The sequence below is a fragment of the Limulus polyphemus genome, unplaced genomic scaffold, assembly GCF_000517525.1.
Source record: "Limulus polyphemus unplaced genomic scaffold, Limulus_polyphemus-2.1.2 Scaffold529, whole genome shotgun sequence".
NCBI classification, from domain to species: domain Eukaryota; kingdom Metazoa; phylum Arthropoda; class Merostomata; order Xiphosura; family Limulidae; genus Limulus; species Limulus polyphemus.
This window is the reverse complement of record NW_013666139.1, coordinates 303,033-319,027: the sequence shown is the minus strand read 5'-3', so window position 1 is coordinate 319,027 and position 15,995 is coordinate 303,033. Positions and strand designations below refer to the sequence as shown.

The 15,995-nt window shown below is 31.1% G+C and overlaps 1 protein-coding gene across 1 annotated transcript in view; it reads left to right on the top strand.

The window, feature by feature from the left end:
* Window positions 1-15,995, top strand: part of LOC106458893 (neural-cadherin-like) — a 109,652-nt gene that overhangs the window by 80,027 nt on the left and 13,630 nt on the right. Inside the window, exons 14-20 of the mRNA XM_022385251.1 lie at window positions 428-705; window positions 1,356-1,704; window positions 3,715-3,960; window positions 10,413-10,593; window positions 12,260-12,426; window positions 14,539-14,842; window positions 15,147-15,327. Coding sequence (XP_022240959.1) covers window positions 428-705; window positions 1,356-1,704; window positions 3,715-3,960; window positions 10,413-10,593; window positions 12,260-12,426; window positions 14,539-14,842; window positions 15,147-15,327 — 1,706 coding nt within the window. The remainder of the gene's footprint in view (window positions 1-427; window positions 706-1,355; window positions 1,705-3,714; window positions 3,961-10,412; window positions 10,594-12,259; window positions 12,427-14,538; window positions 14,843-15,146; window positions 15,328-15,995) is intronic.

The window sequence follows — 15,995 nt, the reverse complement described above, 5'->3', positions numbered from 1 at the left end:
TGATATTTTTACTTTCATGATAAATTTTATGCCAGGTTTTTTTAGCTAGTTTTAAATAAAATGTGTAAACACAGTTTTTGTCCTGGTCAGTTGTTATTTTTTAAAATCACCAACTCTAACCTCATTGTTGCAATTATATGTGTCTTGTAATAATTTTTTGCACCAGGCCATAATATTTGTATAACCTATCTCTAATAAAATGTTAAAGATAGTTAGTTAAAAGAATGATCCATTATATAAAACAAGCTTAGACTGGCTTTATAAATTGACTATACAAATATTTATAGTTATGATGAAAATTAGTCTGATATTATTTTTGAGTATGACAGTAATAAAGTTCTTAATAATAACACGTTAACAAATAAAGATTATTTTATTCAGTGTACTAGTATCAAGCGATTTTTTTATATCATGCTTCTTTTTTCAGATTCAGAGAAGGGTTGGAATCAACATCACCATGGTTGGAATTGATGAATGCTTGATTGAAAATCTAAACTGCAAGGATAGCTGTACAAACAAATTAATAGTTGATCCTCACCCAATTGTTGTGAATGCCAACTGGACTTCATTTGTAAGTGTAAATAGCTGGATCAAACCCATGTGTGTATGTGGTGCGAGAGATTTCTCTGAAAAAGAAACCTGTAAACAACAACCTCCTCCTTGCTTTAATAATGGTAAATGCATTGATGGCCCTAGCGGAGTCAGGTAAGTTATATTATTGTCTTAATTGCTGCTTAAACACAAGTTTTACAGAATCATTTTAGCAAGTAAGAAAACAAGAAAAAATTAATAATTGTTAAGCATCCAATAAAGTTGAAGTTTAGTTGTTCTGTATTCTGTAATATTTTAAAATTTGATGTATGAAAGTAATACAATAAATTTGTTATTGTTTCTTGTTTCTCTTAACAAGATTGTGAAGATTGTATTGAACATTAAGTCAAATGTGTTTTTGTAACATTTTGAAATTGTGTTTATATTAAACATTATTATAATGTTTATGTTTTAATGACTAGTATTTTTCTTAGTATATATTATTTTGTTGCGATCAATGAAACTTTAATTATTAATAATATATCATCACTTAAAACATTTTCATTAGTAATTAGCAGTCATGATATATCATGGTTATTTAGTCAGTTGCAAACTATACAAAATAATTTGGGTTTATGTTTGACACTCTATAATAAATTAAAATATTTTAACACCCAGTTTAATTGTAATTAGAAAGTAAAAGGTCATTTGTTTAGAATATAAATTGTATGCCATAACACACTGTTTCAATTAAACAAATTATATGTTCCACAGTACACACAGCAAACCAAGTATATAAGTAATACAAACTTATCCTTATTTAGATGTAACTGTACTGGAGAAATGAATGGACCTCTGTGTCAGATTACAACCATTTCTTTCAATGGTAGAGGGTGGGCATGGTATCCAGTTTTGCAGCAGTGTGAAAATTCCCATCTCAGTTTGGAGTTCATGACCCTGAAACCTAATGGTCTGCTGCTTTATAATGGACCTATCTCCAATCCAGAGCCTCAAGAAATTGTTGTGCAAGACTTTTTGTCTATTGAGCTTCATGATGGAAGGCCTAGGCTCTTGATGGACTATGGATCAGGGACAACAGAAGTTATAACAAATACAAAAATTGCACTTAATGATGGAGTGTGGCACAAATTAAACATATTTTGGGATAGAGAAGTATGTGACCTTGATACTGCTCTGTATCTATTTTATCTTGATATTATTAAGTTTTTCATAAAATTATTGTAACTTTTGCTTCCAAAATGGTGCTACCTCCTCTCACATACTGTTTTATGTTTTAAGTCGAATTTCCTAGTTTTGCAGGTTTGTTGTTTTTATATCCTTTGTAGACTCTACACGTTTCTAAGTTTTGTTAGTTCATTAATAATGAGTACTTTCTCAAAGTTATTTAGTTTATGTGTCTTTTTGGCTACATTTCACAACAATTCTGTGGTTTATACGAGTTCTATCTGAGAGTTTCTGCCTTCCAATCTGCTCCCTCTCTATCCACTTCCCTGATCTCTTTCCCTCCTCCTCTGGATCATACCTTGTCCAGTCATCTTGCCAAGTTTGTTTTAGTCTTACTACACAAAGGAGCTATCGAACAGGTTGTGCCCATTCAACCAGGATTTTACTCCCATCTTTATTTTGTCTCCAAAAAACATGAGAGTTTGGAGTCCCATCATTGATCTGTCCTAGTTGTATCCTTATCTGGAGATGCCTGGCTTCATCATGGAGTATAGCTCTCACTTCGGTGGGTTTCTTGCCCCAGTGTCATGTCTTTTTTTTTCAGTTTGACTATGAGGGTTCTGCTTACCTTCATCAGATACTTTTGTACCTTCACCAGCCCTTCCACCTTTGTATTTTGGGATTCTAGCTTTGGGTGAGTGGAAGTAGTACCATTTTGGAAGATAACATTTTGTAACACTGAATATGTATTTCCTATAGATACTTACCTCCCTCACCCACTTACCACCCTTCATCTCCACTGATTTGTTGGTATTTCTGGCTCGTATCTGCTAATTCTCGAAAGTGAGGATTTTGTTTCAATGGTAGAGGGAGCTACCTGTGCTAGTATAAATGGTGCAGTATGATTGGTGGAGGGTAGTCACCTGATCAGCACATCTTGCTGCAATGGTGCAAAAATGAAAGGGTATAATAAACTGGTGTGCTGTTGAAAGTTTTAGCAATGTTTAGAGGGCAAATAAAGTTCGAGATAGCTTTGGGTGATGGGAGGTAAGTGCCTATCGGAAATACATTTTCAGTATTAGAAAATGTTAACATTTAGTACATGTGCTAAGCTAGACTGTAACGTGTTCTTATAAGAAAACAGCTGTCACATGATAATTTAAGTGATTATGAATTTTTCTTCTACACCTTTACAAAGTAATAGCAAAAGTAAAAGTAATATTAAAATTAGTATATAGTTTGATTAAAGAACAGTTATTTGTATCCATGTCTATTAGTGTTATTCAAGACATAAAGACTAAGTATGTTTGCCTTCAGCCACATCAATATTTAAAAAAAACTGGTTAGTGATTATTCCGTATTTGAGTCAACATCACTGAGTTCAAGCCTGTTTCTATGTGATACTACATAAATCTCCATGAGTTTTTGAATGGTTAGTCATGTGTCATAATATTGAAAGTAGAGTCCAAGAAATAAATCAAAATAATATATATATAGGAAAACTGTAAGTCTGAAATTGCATTTGGTTTTCAGAATTTATAATAACTGCTTAGTGTGATTATTTCTAATTAACACATATATTCATGTCATAAATAAGTTGATTAAATTTTTCCATGCAGTAAAAAAGACATTAAATTTTAACTGAATTTTGTAGGAAATTTAAAATTACTCAAAATATTGCAGTTTTATATAAGTATACTATAATATAAACACAAGTAATTTAAAAAGAGTGTAATCATCCTGTGCTTAACACTAATCTTTATGAAAGTTTGATATTCATTTCAGAGTTATGCCTCTTGTAAATCAGTATTGCATACTTTTTAAAGTGCAATTCAAGATATTTACATTAAAATAATTCTTTCTTTCCTACTTAATTGCTCAGACACAAGCAATTAATTTCCATCTTTACATTATTAAATTAAGGTGTAAACATTTCAGAAGATAAAACTCATTCACTGTAAATTTTTGTGTTGCTCAGTTGTGAGTTTTTTATACCAGAATATTCGAATCAGAGTAGATGACTGTATCCATGCTGAGATCACAGACTCTGAAACAACACCAAAATTTGATAGTTCCAGTTGTGAAGGCCATGGAACCATTCCTCCTTTTAATGAGTTCTTGAATCTAAATGCACCACTCCAAATAGGTGGAGTTCACCACAAAAGGCTAAACTTCACTTGGCAATACCATCATACTCAAGAAGGTTTTGAAGGCTGCATAAGAAATGTATTTTATAATAGTGAGGTAAGGAAATTTTTTATATATATCTTTGTTATTGGAATTAAACCTTGTGTAAAAGCTTTTCTATGTAAATTCTATATTATTCTACAAAGAATTATAGAAAAATTTCTCATCACTTTGAGACAGGCACATCACTAACTTAAAACTTCATTTAAAAAATAGTTGTTTAAAAATTGTTTATTTTAAGGAATGTATTAAATAATGTAATCTGTATACATCAACCTACCTTGCAAACTAGCTTACTTAAATAAGTTTGTAATAATAGACTTTCTTTATCTAAGAAGTTTACCGAACCATCTAATTTTAAACAATTCTCAATTATCCATGGGAAATTAATTTGTCTACTTTCAAGATATACTTGAATAAGACAAAAGGGAAACTTAAATCTGAATCACAATATTATTATAGTTTTCTGTGTAAAGTATATAGATTATCATACAGGTTTTTTACAATATTTGTAAGATAAAATAATTAACAAACGATATTTATTCCCACATTTAAATTCTTAGATGTTAATGCTGTCTTTCATTGTATTCAAGCTTTTGTTTCAAATAAATTGTTGGTTAATAAGTATTTATTTTTATTCATATTTATAGTAATGAGTATTATTTTAAAGTATTTTTATGATTATAATTACCCCATTATTTTGTAAAACTGTTAAACTTACTTAGAGTTAATTATCTTTGATAAGCCAGGTAAAGAGGTTTAGGAAAAACTATATTTTCAGTCAGTCTAATGATAACAAATAAAAGATTGTGTATAATACATTATTACTAGAATTAGTGGAACAGCACACCAGAAGAATTGGAATTGCTTTGTTTTGCCACTGAGGATTATGTTATAAGGAGTTAACCCATCTTTGTTATTAACTGAAGCTTAAAATCTATTATTAATATCTACCATAGTACAAAATATATTGCCACTTGTTTTGCAAGGCAGCTCTAACTGTAGTGAGATTTGGGTTCTATCCTTTCTGTTGCTCAGCAAGCAATTTAAAACATTGAAGAGTAGTTCAGTTGGATTCAGGTCACTGATTTTGACTGTCTAAGATACTGCAGGTTAGGCATTTACAATATCCATCAATGCAAGGATTGCAGCACTGTACTGAAGGGCATTATACGATAAGGCATCCCTGTTCTTTAATTATCACCACTAGACCAAGTCCAACCAACTAAAAAAAACCCACTTCTAGATACCACCACACCACTCTTATTGGTTAGGATGGCACGTTTGTGCCCATTTGGAGCAACCAAAGAGTAGTTGGAATGATTGTTTTATTCAATGGTTTCTCATTTTTTGTACTTGTTTTTGACTCTTAAGGCACCATGAGAGCTATGTACATGGCATTTACAAGCATAATGAGCAACTTTGGGAATATAACTCATAGAGCTTGTTAATTACCTGTAGTAGATGATACCTATAGTTCTGAGCTCTTTATTGAGTGATGAATTTAATACTCAATATGTAGTTTCATTTCACAAAACATTTTCAAGTTTACATGGACTTAGGAGAGACATAGCATGAGAATTGAGAGTCATGGTTGTATTATTTGGAAAAATCTGTTCCTAATTACCCTGTTTTTAGGGTATATAAATATTGATATCATCATATAACCATGTGACCTATACAGCATATACACTAAAAAATCAAGCCCAGCTATGAGCAGCAGTTTAATATATGCCTTAGAATGTTCAGATGACTTGATACTTGTGAATCCTACTCTCATTATAACTATGGTGTATGTATATCAGGTATCAGTACTGACCAGTACAATACCAGTTTCATATATTTTCTTCCAACTGCAGTTTCTTGTTGACTACCCATGTATTTCATTGATGTTTTCCAATAGGTATATTTACCTAAAATTTCTAGGAAATATTTTAGAAAACATTGTCTTCAGAAGACAGAGAACAGGCCTATTATAAAGCTTAAGCATTCAATAAATAATCTAAAAATCTGGGCTTAATTGATGGACATTGTTCTTAATTTAATAAATTTATAGCCCTAAACATTTTATTGTACATTTTTAACTGTTACAGTATTTACTAATTGTACTGATAGTTTGTACTACTTGATTTCAAATAAAGTAATGTTTTTGTTTTTTAAGTGAATTTTTTAGTGTAACACTACAAGTTGGAAACAAGAAAAGGTGATGTGATGAAGGTCTTTCAATAGTATTTTCTCAGTCAGCATATGAACACATCTTATTATTTTATCTTTATGTAAAATATGGTTTAGGAGCTCACCATTTCTCACCCATTGTGAAGCTTTATACTAGAAATTTCAGTAATTATAGGGTTCAATAACCAGTTAAAAGCAGGGGTGGGAGTTTAGGGGTGCAAACAAATTTCTTTTGGACTACAAATAAACATAAATTCCATGATCCATCATATCTACTTGCAAAACCTAATAACCTTAGCAAATCCTTAATATATTGAAATATACTGAATGATCAGCAATTCAATTTGTCAGCATAAGTTCAATGGCTAACACCATACCATTTTTCATCATATCCAGGCAACTGCCATTCTGAAAAATCATATTCTGGCCAGTAACATTCCTTCATATTTTCATTTATGCTGGAGCAACTAAATATGCTTCAGAAGGCTGTGTCTCTTTTTTTTCCCTCATACTCCTAGCTAGTTTAATACTTTATAATATGGACCTTAAGCTGAAGGATTCAAATGACACTTGTCTACCTAGCTTATGTTATATAACAAGGTGAAAAAAAGCTATTTAAAAGGAAGTTACATAATTGTGATGTACTCATATACTTATATTCATTAATGAGTATAGTTTATCAAGTTGATTTTTAAAACATACATGAATATTTATTTCAATATATCTTGTTCATCATCAAGTTTTTATCGTAACAACCCGAGAATACATGGTGATACAGTTGTGGTTTGGACTTGATTTTGTTTTATTCACTTGAAGCATGAGTCACATCTGTATTAAGAACATGGTATTTTGAGATAACATTTAAATGACAGAAACCAGTTAGTGCTAGGCTTAATATAACTTGTTAAGCCTTTAAATACCATAATATGACAGAAAAGCAAGCATATATTTAAGTTTATTAATAAGTATGCTTAAATAAAATTTAAATTTGTACACTGCATTTCTGAGCAGAGTTGTTATATCTGTGTAGTTGCATCTTGTATTCACAGCATTAACATTTATATTGTAATAGTGAAGCATTTTCAATACTTTGGCAACAGTTGTCATAAGACATTAATATTGTTATGCCTCCGTTCGTTAGTTAATTTTCCATAAAAATTCTTTCAGAAGAAACTTTACTGATACAAGTCCTTACTTAAATAAAACTGGTTTATTCTTTCAGAATACACATTTGCAATACACTTAATTTCCACAGTCGCGCTATAACAAATGCTATAATTCACAACAAACGTTTCAAGTGCTCGACTCAACAATACGTCTCTCTCTGTCCGCAGTTCAATTACCCATTACATTGTTGCCGTCATGTCTTGACCATCTTATATATAAAAGAATACTGAAATCTAGTAAATGCTCGAACATTCAGGAAGGGACAGGATCCTTCTAGAAGTTCATGACGTGTTACTAGGGTCACGTGATTTCCGCTGTCGTAATAATATCTTATGTTAACTTGAAGGAATTACAGGATTTTAGTCTAGGCTTTATCAATGCCTAAAATTTGCTCTCATTTCTGTCTTTTATACCTTTAGTTAATAATAAATATTTCATACAAATCTTGTAAGATGTAACAATTATCTCTAAAAAATGCATCATAAACTTAATGAAAGGTATTCATGAGATTATTTTAATTATGAAGAGCTTCTGATTAAAAGTAACTATATAGATCAGAAACTACAATAATTTAAAGTAATTGGTAAGTTATTAACATATAATCCTGTGTAACAAACTGACTAAAATACTCAAATTCATAAATCAATATATCAGAAAACTTAAATTCATAATAATTAGAATAATGGAATTTTATTTAATGATAATACTTTTAATATTTCTTAAGGACTTCATGGACTTACATACTATAATGCAAAATAATCTTCATAAATGTTTTAACCAATAAGATTGAATGAAATTAACTATAAAAGAAAATCGGATATTTTATTACATTCTTACAAGATTACAGATGAATGGGATTAAAGTATATAAAACACCAGGCATTTGCTATTAAGGTCCACACAGCTTAACAATACATGAAACATGAATATTTGCAATCTTTGAGGCATTTTCAATAATGCACATCCAATTTCACAAATTCATGAATGTTACTAAAATAAATAAACTTCATTCACAAAATACAATATCCACTTATCTGGAGAATTATACCAATTATATATTGTTATGACAGCGGAAGTCACGTGACGCTGGTAACACGTCATGAGATTCTTGAAGGATCTTGACTTTTCCTGGCAACTCTAGTCTTTTCTGGCACCCTCTTTTTTTGTATATAAGCTTGGCAAATAAAGCGGAGAAATAATTGCAGATAGAGAGATATAGAGACAGATAATTGAGTCAAGCGAGTGGTAGTGACCATAAGTAAAGTGTGTGAATTGTTGTGAATTATAGCGTGTGTTTAAGTGAAAGTGACTGTGGAAATTAAGTGTATTGCAAAGTTGTATTGAGAAAGAATAAACTAGTTTTATTTACGAAAGAACTTTATATTGTTAGAGATTTGAGCTAATTTTTGCTTATACTGTATCTACAACAGTACATGAAGCAAAAAACTAGTGTTTTATGTGTTCTGTAAGTAATTTATACGCTGTTCTTTCTTTAATGTTTTTTTTTTTTCATTAACAATATTGGATAGAATGTTTCATATATGTATTTTTATTTTTTTATTATTATATTTTTACAATACATTATTAGTTTAGTATATGGATTTAGGAACAACCAAAGTCTCATAAGCTGGCTGAACCTTATGAGTTATTATTGGATTATGGCTGAAAATATCACTAATAGTGATGTTACCTAAATGAAGAAACAATGCATTCTAATTTTTACACAAGAATGTAAGAACAATGTATTTAATAATATTGTTACGTCTCTGTTCATTTGTTAATTTCCCATAAAAAATTCTTTCCGAAGAACTTCAGCGATACTTGTGGCCAATAAAAGCCTATTAAATGGCTGTGATGGTATAACCTAAGAGCAGCACAATGCTTTTAGATAAAATACTTCTACACATTATACCGTTCAAAATAATACATAATACTAAGTTGTTGTTTGTTTGTAGTTAAGCACAAAGCTACACAAAGAGCTATCTGTGCTTTGCTCACCATGGGTATTGAAACCCGGTTTTTAGTGTTGTAAGTCCGCAGACATACCGCTGTACCACTGGGAGGATAATACTAAGTAACAAAGTAAATGAATAATTAAATCATACAACAAATAGCAAGAATATTGTTGCTCTAATTAAAATATAACCAAGTTAATTGTAATTAAAAAATATACATATATACTAAACATACTATGAGGTGTGCTAACACGATTAATCCAACTTTATAAAATCTCTGTCACTTTAGAAAACATATGTTATGGAGTGGGCAACTGGAAGTAATAAACTTAAATCCTCCTTAGTAGCTGAACAGTAAACCCAGTAAGAATTGAGAAAGCTGGATAAATAACACTGATAATAACACTGTCATTAAGGTTTTATTTTCACTTTATTAATATTAACCTTTAATTGAAAGTAAAGAAGAATGTGTAACAATATGTTAATGTTAGATGTATGTCATACTTTTTTTAATTAAAACCCAATATTAGGTTTTTTCCCTCAATATGAAAGCCTCACCCAAGCACTTATCCCTAAAATTTTAGATAAATTACTGTATTAACCCTACGAGCATGGGTGGGGGTCAAAGTGTGCATTTCCTGACCTTGTACAGAGGGTCTTTCAACATGGTGTTATGCATTTGTTATCAGAGTCAACATTTTATGTTACCCTAATTTTGCTGATTTCACAACAGTTCACATTAGAGTAGAGAAAATACCTGATACAATATACAGAAATACTAAAAAATTTTAGATATAAATTTAAGAGGTTCTAGAGGCTATGAAAATGCAACTTTCATGATGACTAAAGTGTTTTTATTCTTCACATGAGCTTTACCTTGCACCCTGATTTGTGAGAGACTGAGTTGTACTATGTATGAAATTTCATAGACATATTTGTAGTACAAAAACTTTAGTAATACATATGATTGTTTACATACAACAGACTTGTACTAAAAACGTTCAATATATCATGAAGATACATTTCATAACTGTGGAATTATAGTCAACACTACTTATCCAATATGGAATCAGCTCAGTGGACTGACTTTATACACATTTAGATGATATTGCCTTCTTTAAAGTAAGGTTCATGGATTTTTTCAGATTGGTACCAAATTGAGTTAAACAATTTAAAATATATTTCTAACAGCCATATGTAATTTGTTTTGCAGATTTATGACCTTGGAAACCCTGGTAGTTCTGAAGGTAGCCAACCTAGGTGTCCACCAGCAGATGATAGCTGTAATACTAACAGTATCACTTCCTTCTGTGACAATGGCAGTTGCGAGGGCACTTATCATGCAGCTCGATGTGTCTGTGATCCTGGATGGCATGGAGTACATTGTAACCTACGTATGTATTATAAAAATTCATTTATTTACCCATGAAGAAGGAAGGTGAGTTTTCAAAATTCATTTTATTTTCAGTTAATTTGATTGAGATGTATATTTCATTATACATTGTTATGTTACTTTTATGTTTAATCTGTTATCATCAGTTTGCAGTTGCACATAAACTAATATTTTTTTAGGTAATTTTAAAAGATATAAAGTAAGAAACTACAAAGTATATCTATCATAAGTTGGATATGAACAAGTAATATAATATATTACACCAAATATTCAATAGGGGCAAAAAATTCAGTACAGTTTGCAAAATCACATCTGAATGCAATTCATTAGTTATAATTGCACATTTCACATGTCCTGTTGTAAAAATACACAATGGTTTTGGTGCATTTTGCTCATGTTTGTACTTTTTTACAGAAAAATAATACCCATTTTATATTCATATTTGATCACTTACTGTTTTAATAATTATTTCAGCTTTGGTTTTTGTTTCTGTGTAATTATATTACATTGCTATCTGCTTGTGACAGATGGTTAAGTGTTGGAAGTTAAGAAAACACAGAAACAAATGACAACTCATTTGATATATTCAGAACTGTAACGGAATGTTTATGGATACACTACGAAAATGCTGGTGTATGTACTAAACTGCATAGACTAGAACATGACAGGTCGTCTTCACTATGCAATGTGTTCAACAAGATCATTAGCAATTTCCATTTTTCTATTCCTGGACTCACATGAAAACTTGAAGACGGCATTTAGTAGTTATTAGTTGGTAAAGAACAGACTTTATGAGTCCAGTTTTAGGTTGAGAAGACTTTCCTCAGCCACACAGTTGACAGTGCTGCTCTTTTCAGATTTTGTATACAGGTCATCAGAATTTAAATAAGTGAAGCTAGGTGCCTGTACTTCTTTGCAGATAATTCAAGGCTTGAGATGTGACAGTGGTAACAGACATGTTGATTTAGTGAAATCCCAACGAATTGAGTTTGGAAATACTCATGTTCCACATGTAATAAGCAGTATGTTCTCAGTGCCACTGAATTATTATTTCTGTTCAATTAATAAATGTTGCTTATAACATATAGTTAAAATTTTCAGGTTGCTGTTAATTGATTAATTTTTTTAAGTATTTTGTGTTCTTTCTGTTTCAGATCTGAACAATAATTATATTTACTAAGACATTTAGTAGTAAACACTTCGAACTCTTAGATTTATGTTTTGTACATTGTTTCTGACTTTAGATTAATGAAAATTCAAGTTGATTCTTGACTTTTAATATACCATGTAGTTATGATTTATTGTCTTTTTGATCCATTTTGCCTATTATGAGTCTCTTTATTTCTTTTTTTTACTAGATACTGAAAAAGTAATTATTTATGTTATTTGAAATATCTATTATCAAACATTTATTAACATTAAAACTATGTTTATTCATTCATTGTTTTGGATGATTTTGTTTGTTTGTTTGGAATTAACCACAAAGCTACACAATGTGATATTTGTGCTCTGCCCACCACGGGTATTGAAACCCGGTTTCTAGCTTTGTACGTCCACAGACATACTACCTTGCCACTGGGGGGGTGGATGATTTTATAACTCAGATAACGTTTAAGCCTTTTACATCAATGTGTTTTTTAGAACAAAGTAAAAAATCTGTTTTTCAGCTACTCAAGCTAAGATGTTCCAAAAAAGCAGCTATATAAAATATGCCTTGTCCTTTGAACCAAATACTTACAAGACTGACATCCAGCTTATGTTTCGTACCCGACAGAAACATGGAGAACTCTTCCGGGCTATGAGTAAACATGGTCATGAATACTGCATTTTGGAGGTATGTTTCTTTTATTAAAAGTTATTTACTATATGCAAGTATTTATAAAACTTTAAACTGTGCTCTATCTTGGAAATTTATTTTTCAAAATACAGGGTGTTTATAAAGTCTCTATCTCTTTCAGAGAAATAACGGATAAATGTGTTAAATTCAATTATAAAACGATAGAAGTTATACATTTATTGAATACTTAAGAATAAGATTCTACATGTGCACCATCAATATCTCTACAGAGCTCAAATCTTTCCACAGCATTTCTGAACACATCCTGGAGCATTTCAGGGGTTATTCTGTTAACAGCCATTACAATGTGTGTACGTACGTTCTGCAGATCTTTAACCTTCGTTTGATGGACGTCTGATCTGATAAAGCCCCATGCAAAGAAATCCAAGGGTGTTAGATCTGGTGATCAAGCTGCCAAGGGCCTGTTACTTCCACGTCTGATCCACCGATCTGGAAATCATTCATTCAGGTACTCCCGAACAATGTTTGCATAGTGACAAGATGCACCATCTTGCTGAAAGACGACTGTGTTCAATATCCGATTCCAAACCAATTGGGGTTCTAGGAACTGCTGCAACATGTCCAGATAAATAGCCCATGTAACTGTAGCTTCAGCAAAAAAAAAGGGTCCATAAATCTTAGATTTAGTCAAACCCAACCAGACATGAACTTTAGGAGTATCTCTCTCAAAAATCAATCAGTCTTTCATTAGCCCATATGCGAAATTCATGGCAGTTAACCTTTCAACACGTATGGAAAGTTGCTTCATCACTGAAGAGAATGTGGTCCATTAAATTTGCATTCTGAATACATTCAACCAGATTGGCACACAATGCACTTTGCTGTGGATAGTCTTCATGCAAATCATGTAAAATCTGAAGGTGATAACATTTCTTATGCAAATGTGATGTCAAAATTTTGTAGACCAAATTGGGCATCCTGAGTCTTGGTGATGCGGCACGAATTGACATGCTTGGTTCTTCCATGATAGCCTTTCATACTGCATTTACAGCATGCTCTGAGACACGTGGATGTCCAGATCTTGGTTCATCATTAACAGATCTCATTCTTTTGAATTTATTCAACAATTCATGTATTGTCTTGTCTGTAGGACCTGGCTTATGGAATTTTCTTTCAAACTTCTCTCTAATTTCTTTGGATTTCTTTCCTTGAATACGCAATGTTACCACCATCAAACGCTCTTGCACATTCATCTACAAGGGGTTCTGCAATACCAATCAGTAAAACCCGTTATTTCACTGAAATAGATAGGAACTTTATAAACACCCTGTATATAATTAGGAAACAGAGTGAATGCTTATTTTATTAGGACAGTTAACATTTAAATTGTAAGGCATTCTTCTGGCTTAAATATCATAAATCTTAGATTTGCTTTTCAATATCAGTTGTTAATAATGATACTATCAAATATTTCTCAACATATGCTCCATGGACTATTTGCTAAGAATTTAAGGAAAAGTACTGTGATAATTTTAGAAACTGAAATTATTATTTCTTAATTAGGAAAATGCAGTGACTGGTGAAATTATGTATATATAAACATAGATATTGATATATATATAAAGGTACTAAAATTCTTTCTGTAGTGAAAACTAAAGTTTTTGACTTCCTAATATCTCATATAATGTGATTGTCATAGTCCATTTGGGAGAGTGCACAAAGCTTTATCCACTAGTTGTCCTTTTGTTTTATCTGTTGATTATTTTTTATTCTTTAGTTAACATTCTCATTTAGTATTGATGTTTCATCCTAAGATGTCATAAAACATTTTCGATTTTTTTAAAATTCTATCTTTATGATATATGTATATATATATATATACTAATATATGTACCGATTTAACTCCTGAGAAACACATAGTTGCAATAGTATAGAAGTTGTTAAGTAGCTGTCAATAGCCTTTAGCAGCAAACACACATTTCCTGTAAGCTAAACCCTAAAGTCCCTGTCAAGTTTGATTTAGATCGAACAAAACTATTGGCATGAAAGGCAGATATTAAGGATGCTTTTACCATCACAGAATCAAAAATATCAAAGTTGATGTCATATTTATTTTCTCAATGATAGATTTACTTGATTGACTTACAGATTCGGGACCAAAAAATCCACTTCCGATTTAACCTCAATCAACATAACTCTACAGGTGAGCAAGAACTGTGGCTACCTCATGTTACAGTTAGTGATGGTCAGTGGCACACAATCAAAGTTCTTAGGTATGGCAGCACAGCTAGTATGTCATTGGATGGAGGTGGAGGAAGACATTACAATGAAATTATTAATTACAAGGGCTTGCATCAATTGATGAAAATGGAAAAACAGAATATCATTGTTGGTGGTAATGTGCATTATATTGGACCAAGTGTTAGTGTGGTGGATGATGATTACCAAGAAGGTATAAAACCATCTAAAATTTTTTTATACAAAGTTGCAGTGCATATTTCACAAATTCCCTAACATTACATTCTTTTTATAAGTATGTAGCATGAAGGTTTGCATGGTACTGATAAATTGTATATTACAAATTGAAGTAAGCAGTTATTATTCATAGGCAAAAGTAAACAACTGAAAACCTATTTTAAAGAAGCTGAAATTGTATGCATAAAGAAAATATACAATAAACTTATTTTCAAGCTAAGAATACCTAAACATGAACTATGAAGACATTTGAATTGTTTTGGTTTACTTTTTTTTTACAGGTTGTATAAATGACATTAGACTTGACCAGCGCTATCTTCCTATGGAAAATGGATCTGAAAATGCTGCTGTAGTTGAATGGAATAACCTTATTGATAATTGCCCTTCCAATAATTCTTGTCAAAATGTAATCTGCTATCCACCTTTTGTTTGTAAAGATCTCTGGCTTCTTCATGAATGCAGGTGCCTTTCAAATATAGTCTTTCAAAGCTAAAGCTACATCTAGTACTGTAACATCTGAATTTTTTTTTCTTCTCAGTAGTTAAATAAGGCACATTCAAATTTTGATTGAATTGTTATTTCTTAACTTAATAAGTTTCATTTTCTAGTTTATTAGCTTTGTACAACCAAACCTAAATGATTTAAGTTTTATTGTAAATGACAACAGTAATATACATACCCTTATTTTCATTGATATGAAGTAAAAAAAGCTACAGTCTCATTTGAAAAATTTTTATTGAACAAAAATTCAATTTGGTACTTAAAAATTAGTGTATATTAATCTAAACACAAAAGAGCTCAAAACATCAAAATTAAAAAAAAATACCGTAAATAAAAAAAAGGTTATTTAGTTTGGTTCAAAACCTACAAAATCTTCATTGCTTTCAATGTCACTTGGAAAGGAATCATTGAATCCAATATTATGGTAAAAGAGAATGTCATCCTCGGTCCCATCCATTGCGTTACTGATACCACATTTCTTAAATGACTTAATTATCATATCACTTCTTACTTTTTCCCACGAATTCTTCACCCACATGCAGACCTAGGCCTTTGTGTTTCATGAACCGATAACGATGTATGACCAGTAAAATCTTCTAAACTATTATCACATGCAATCCTCTTTGCTT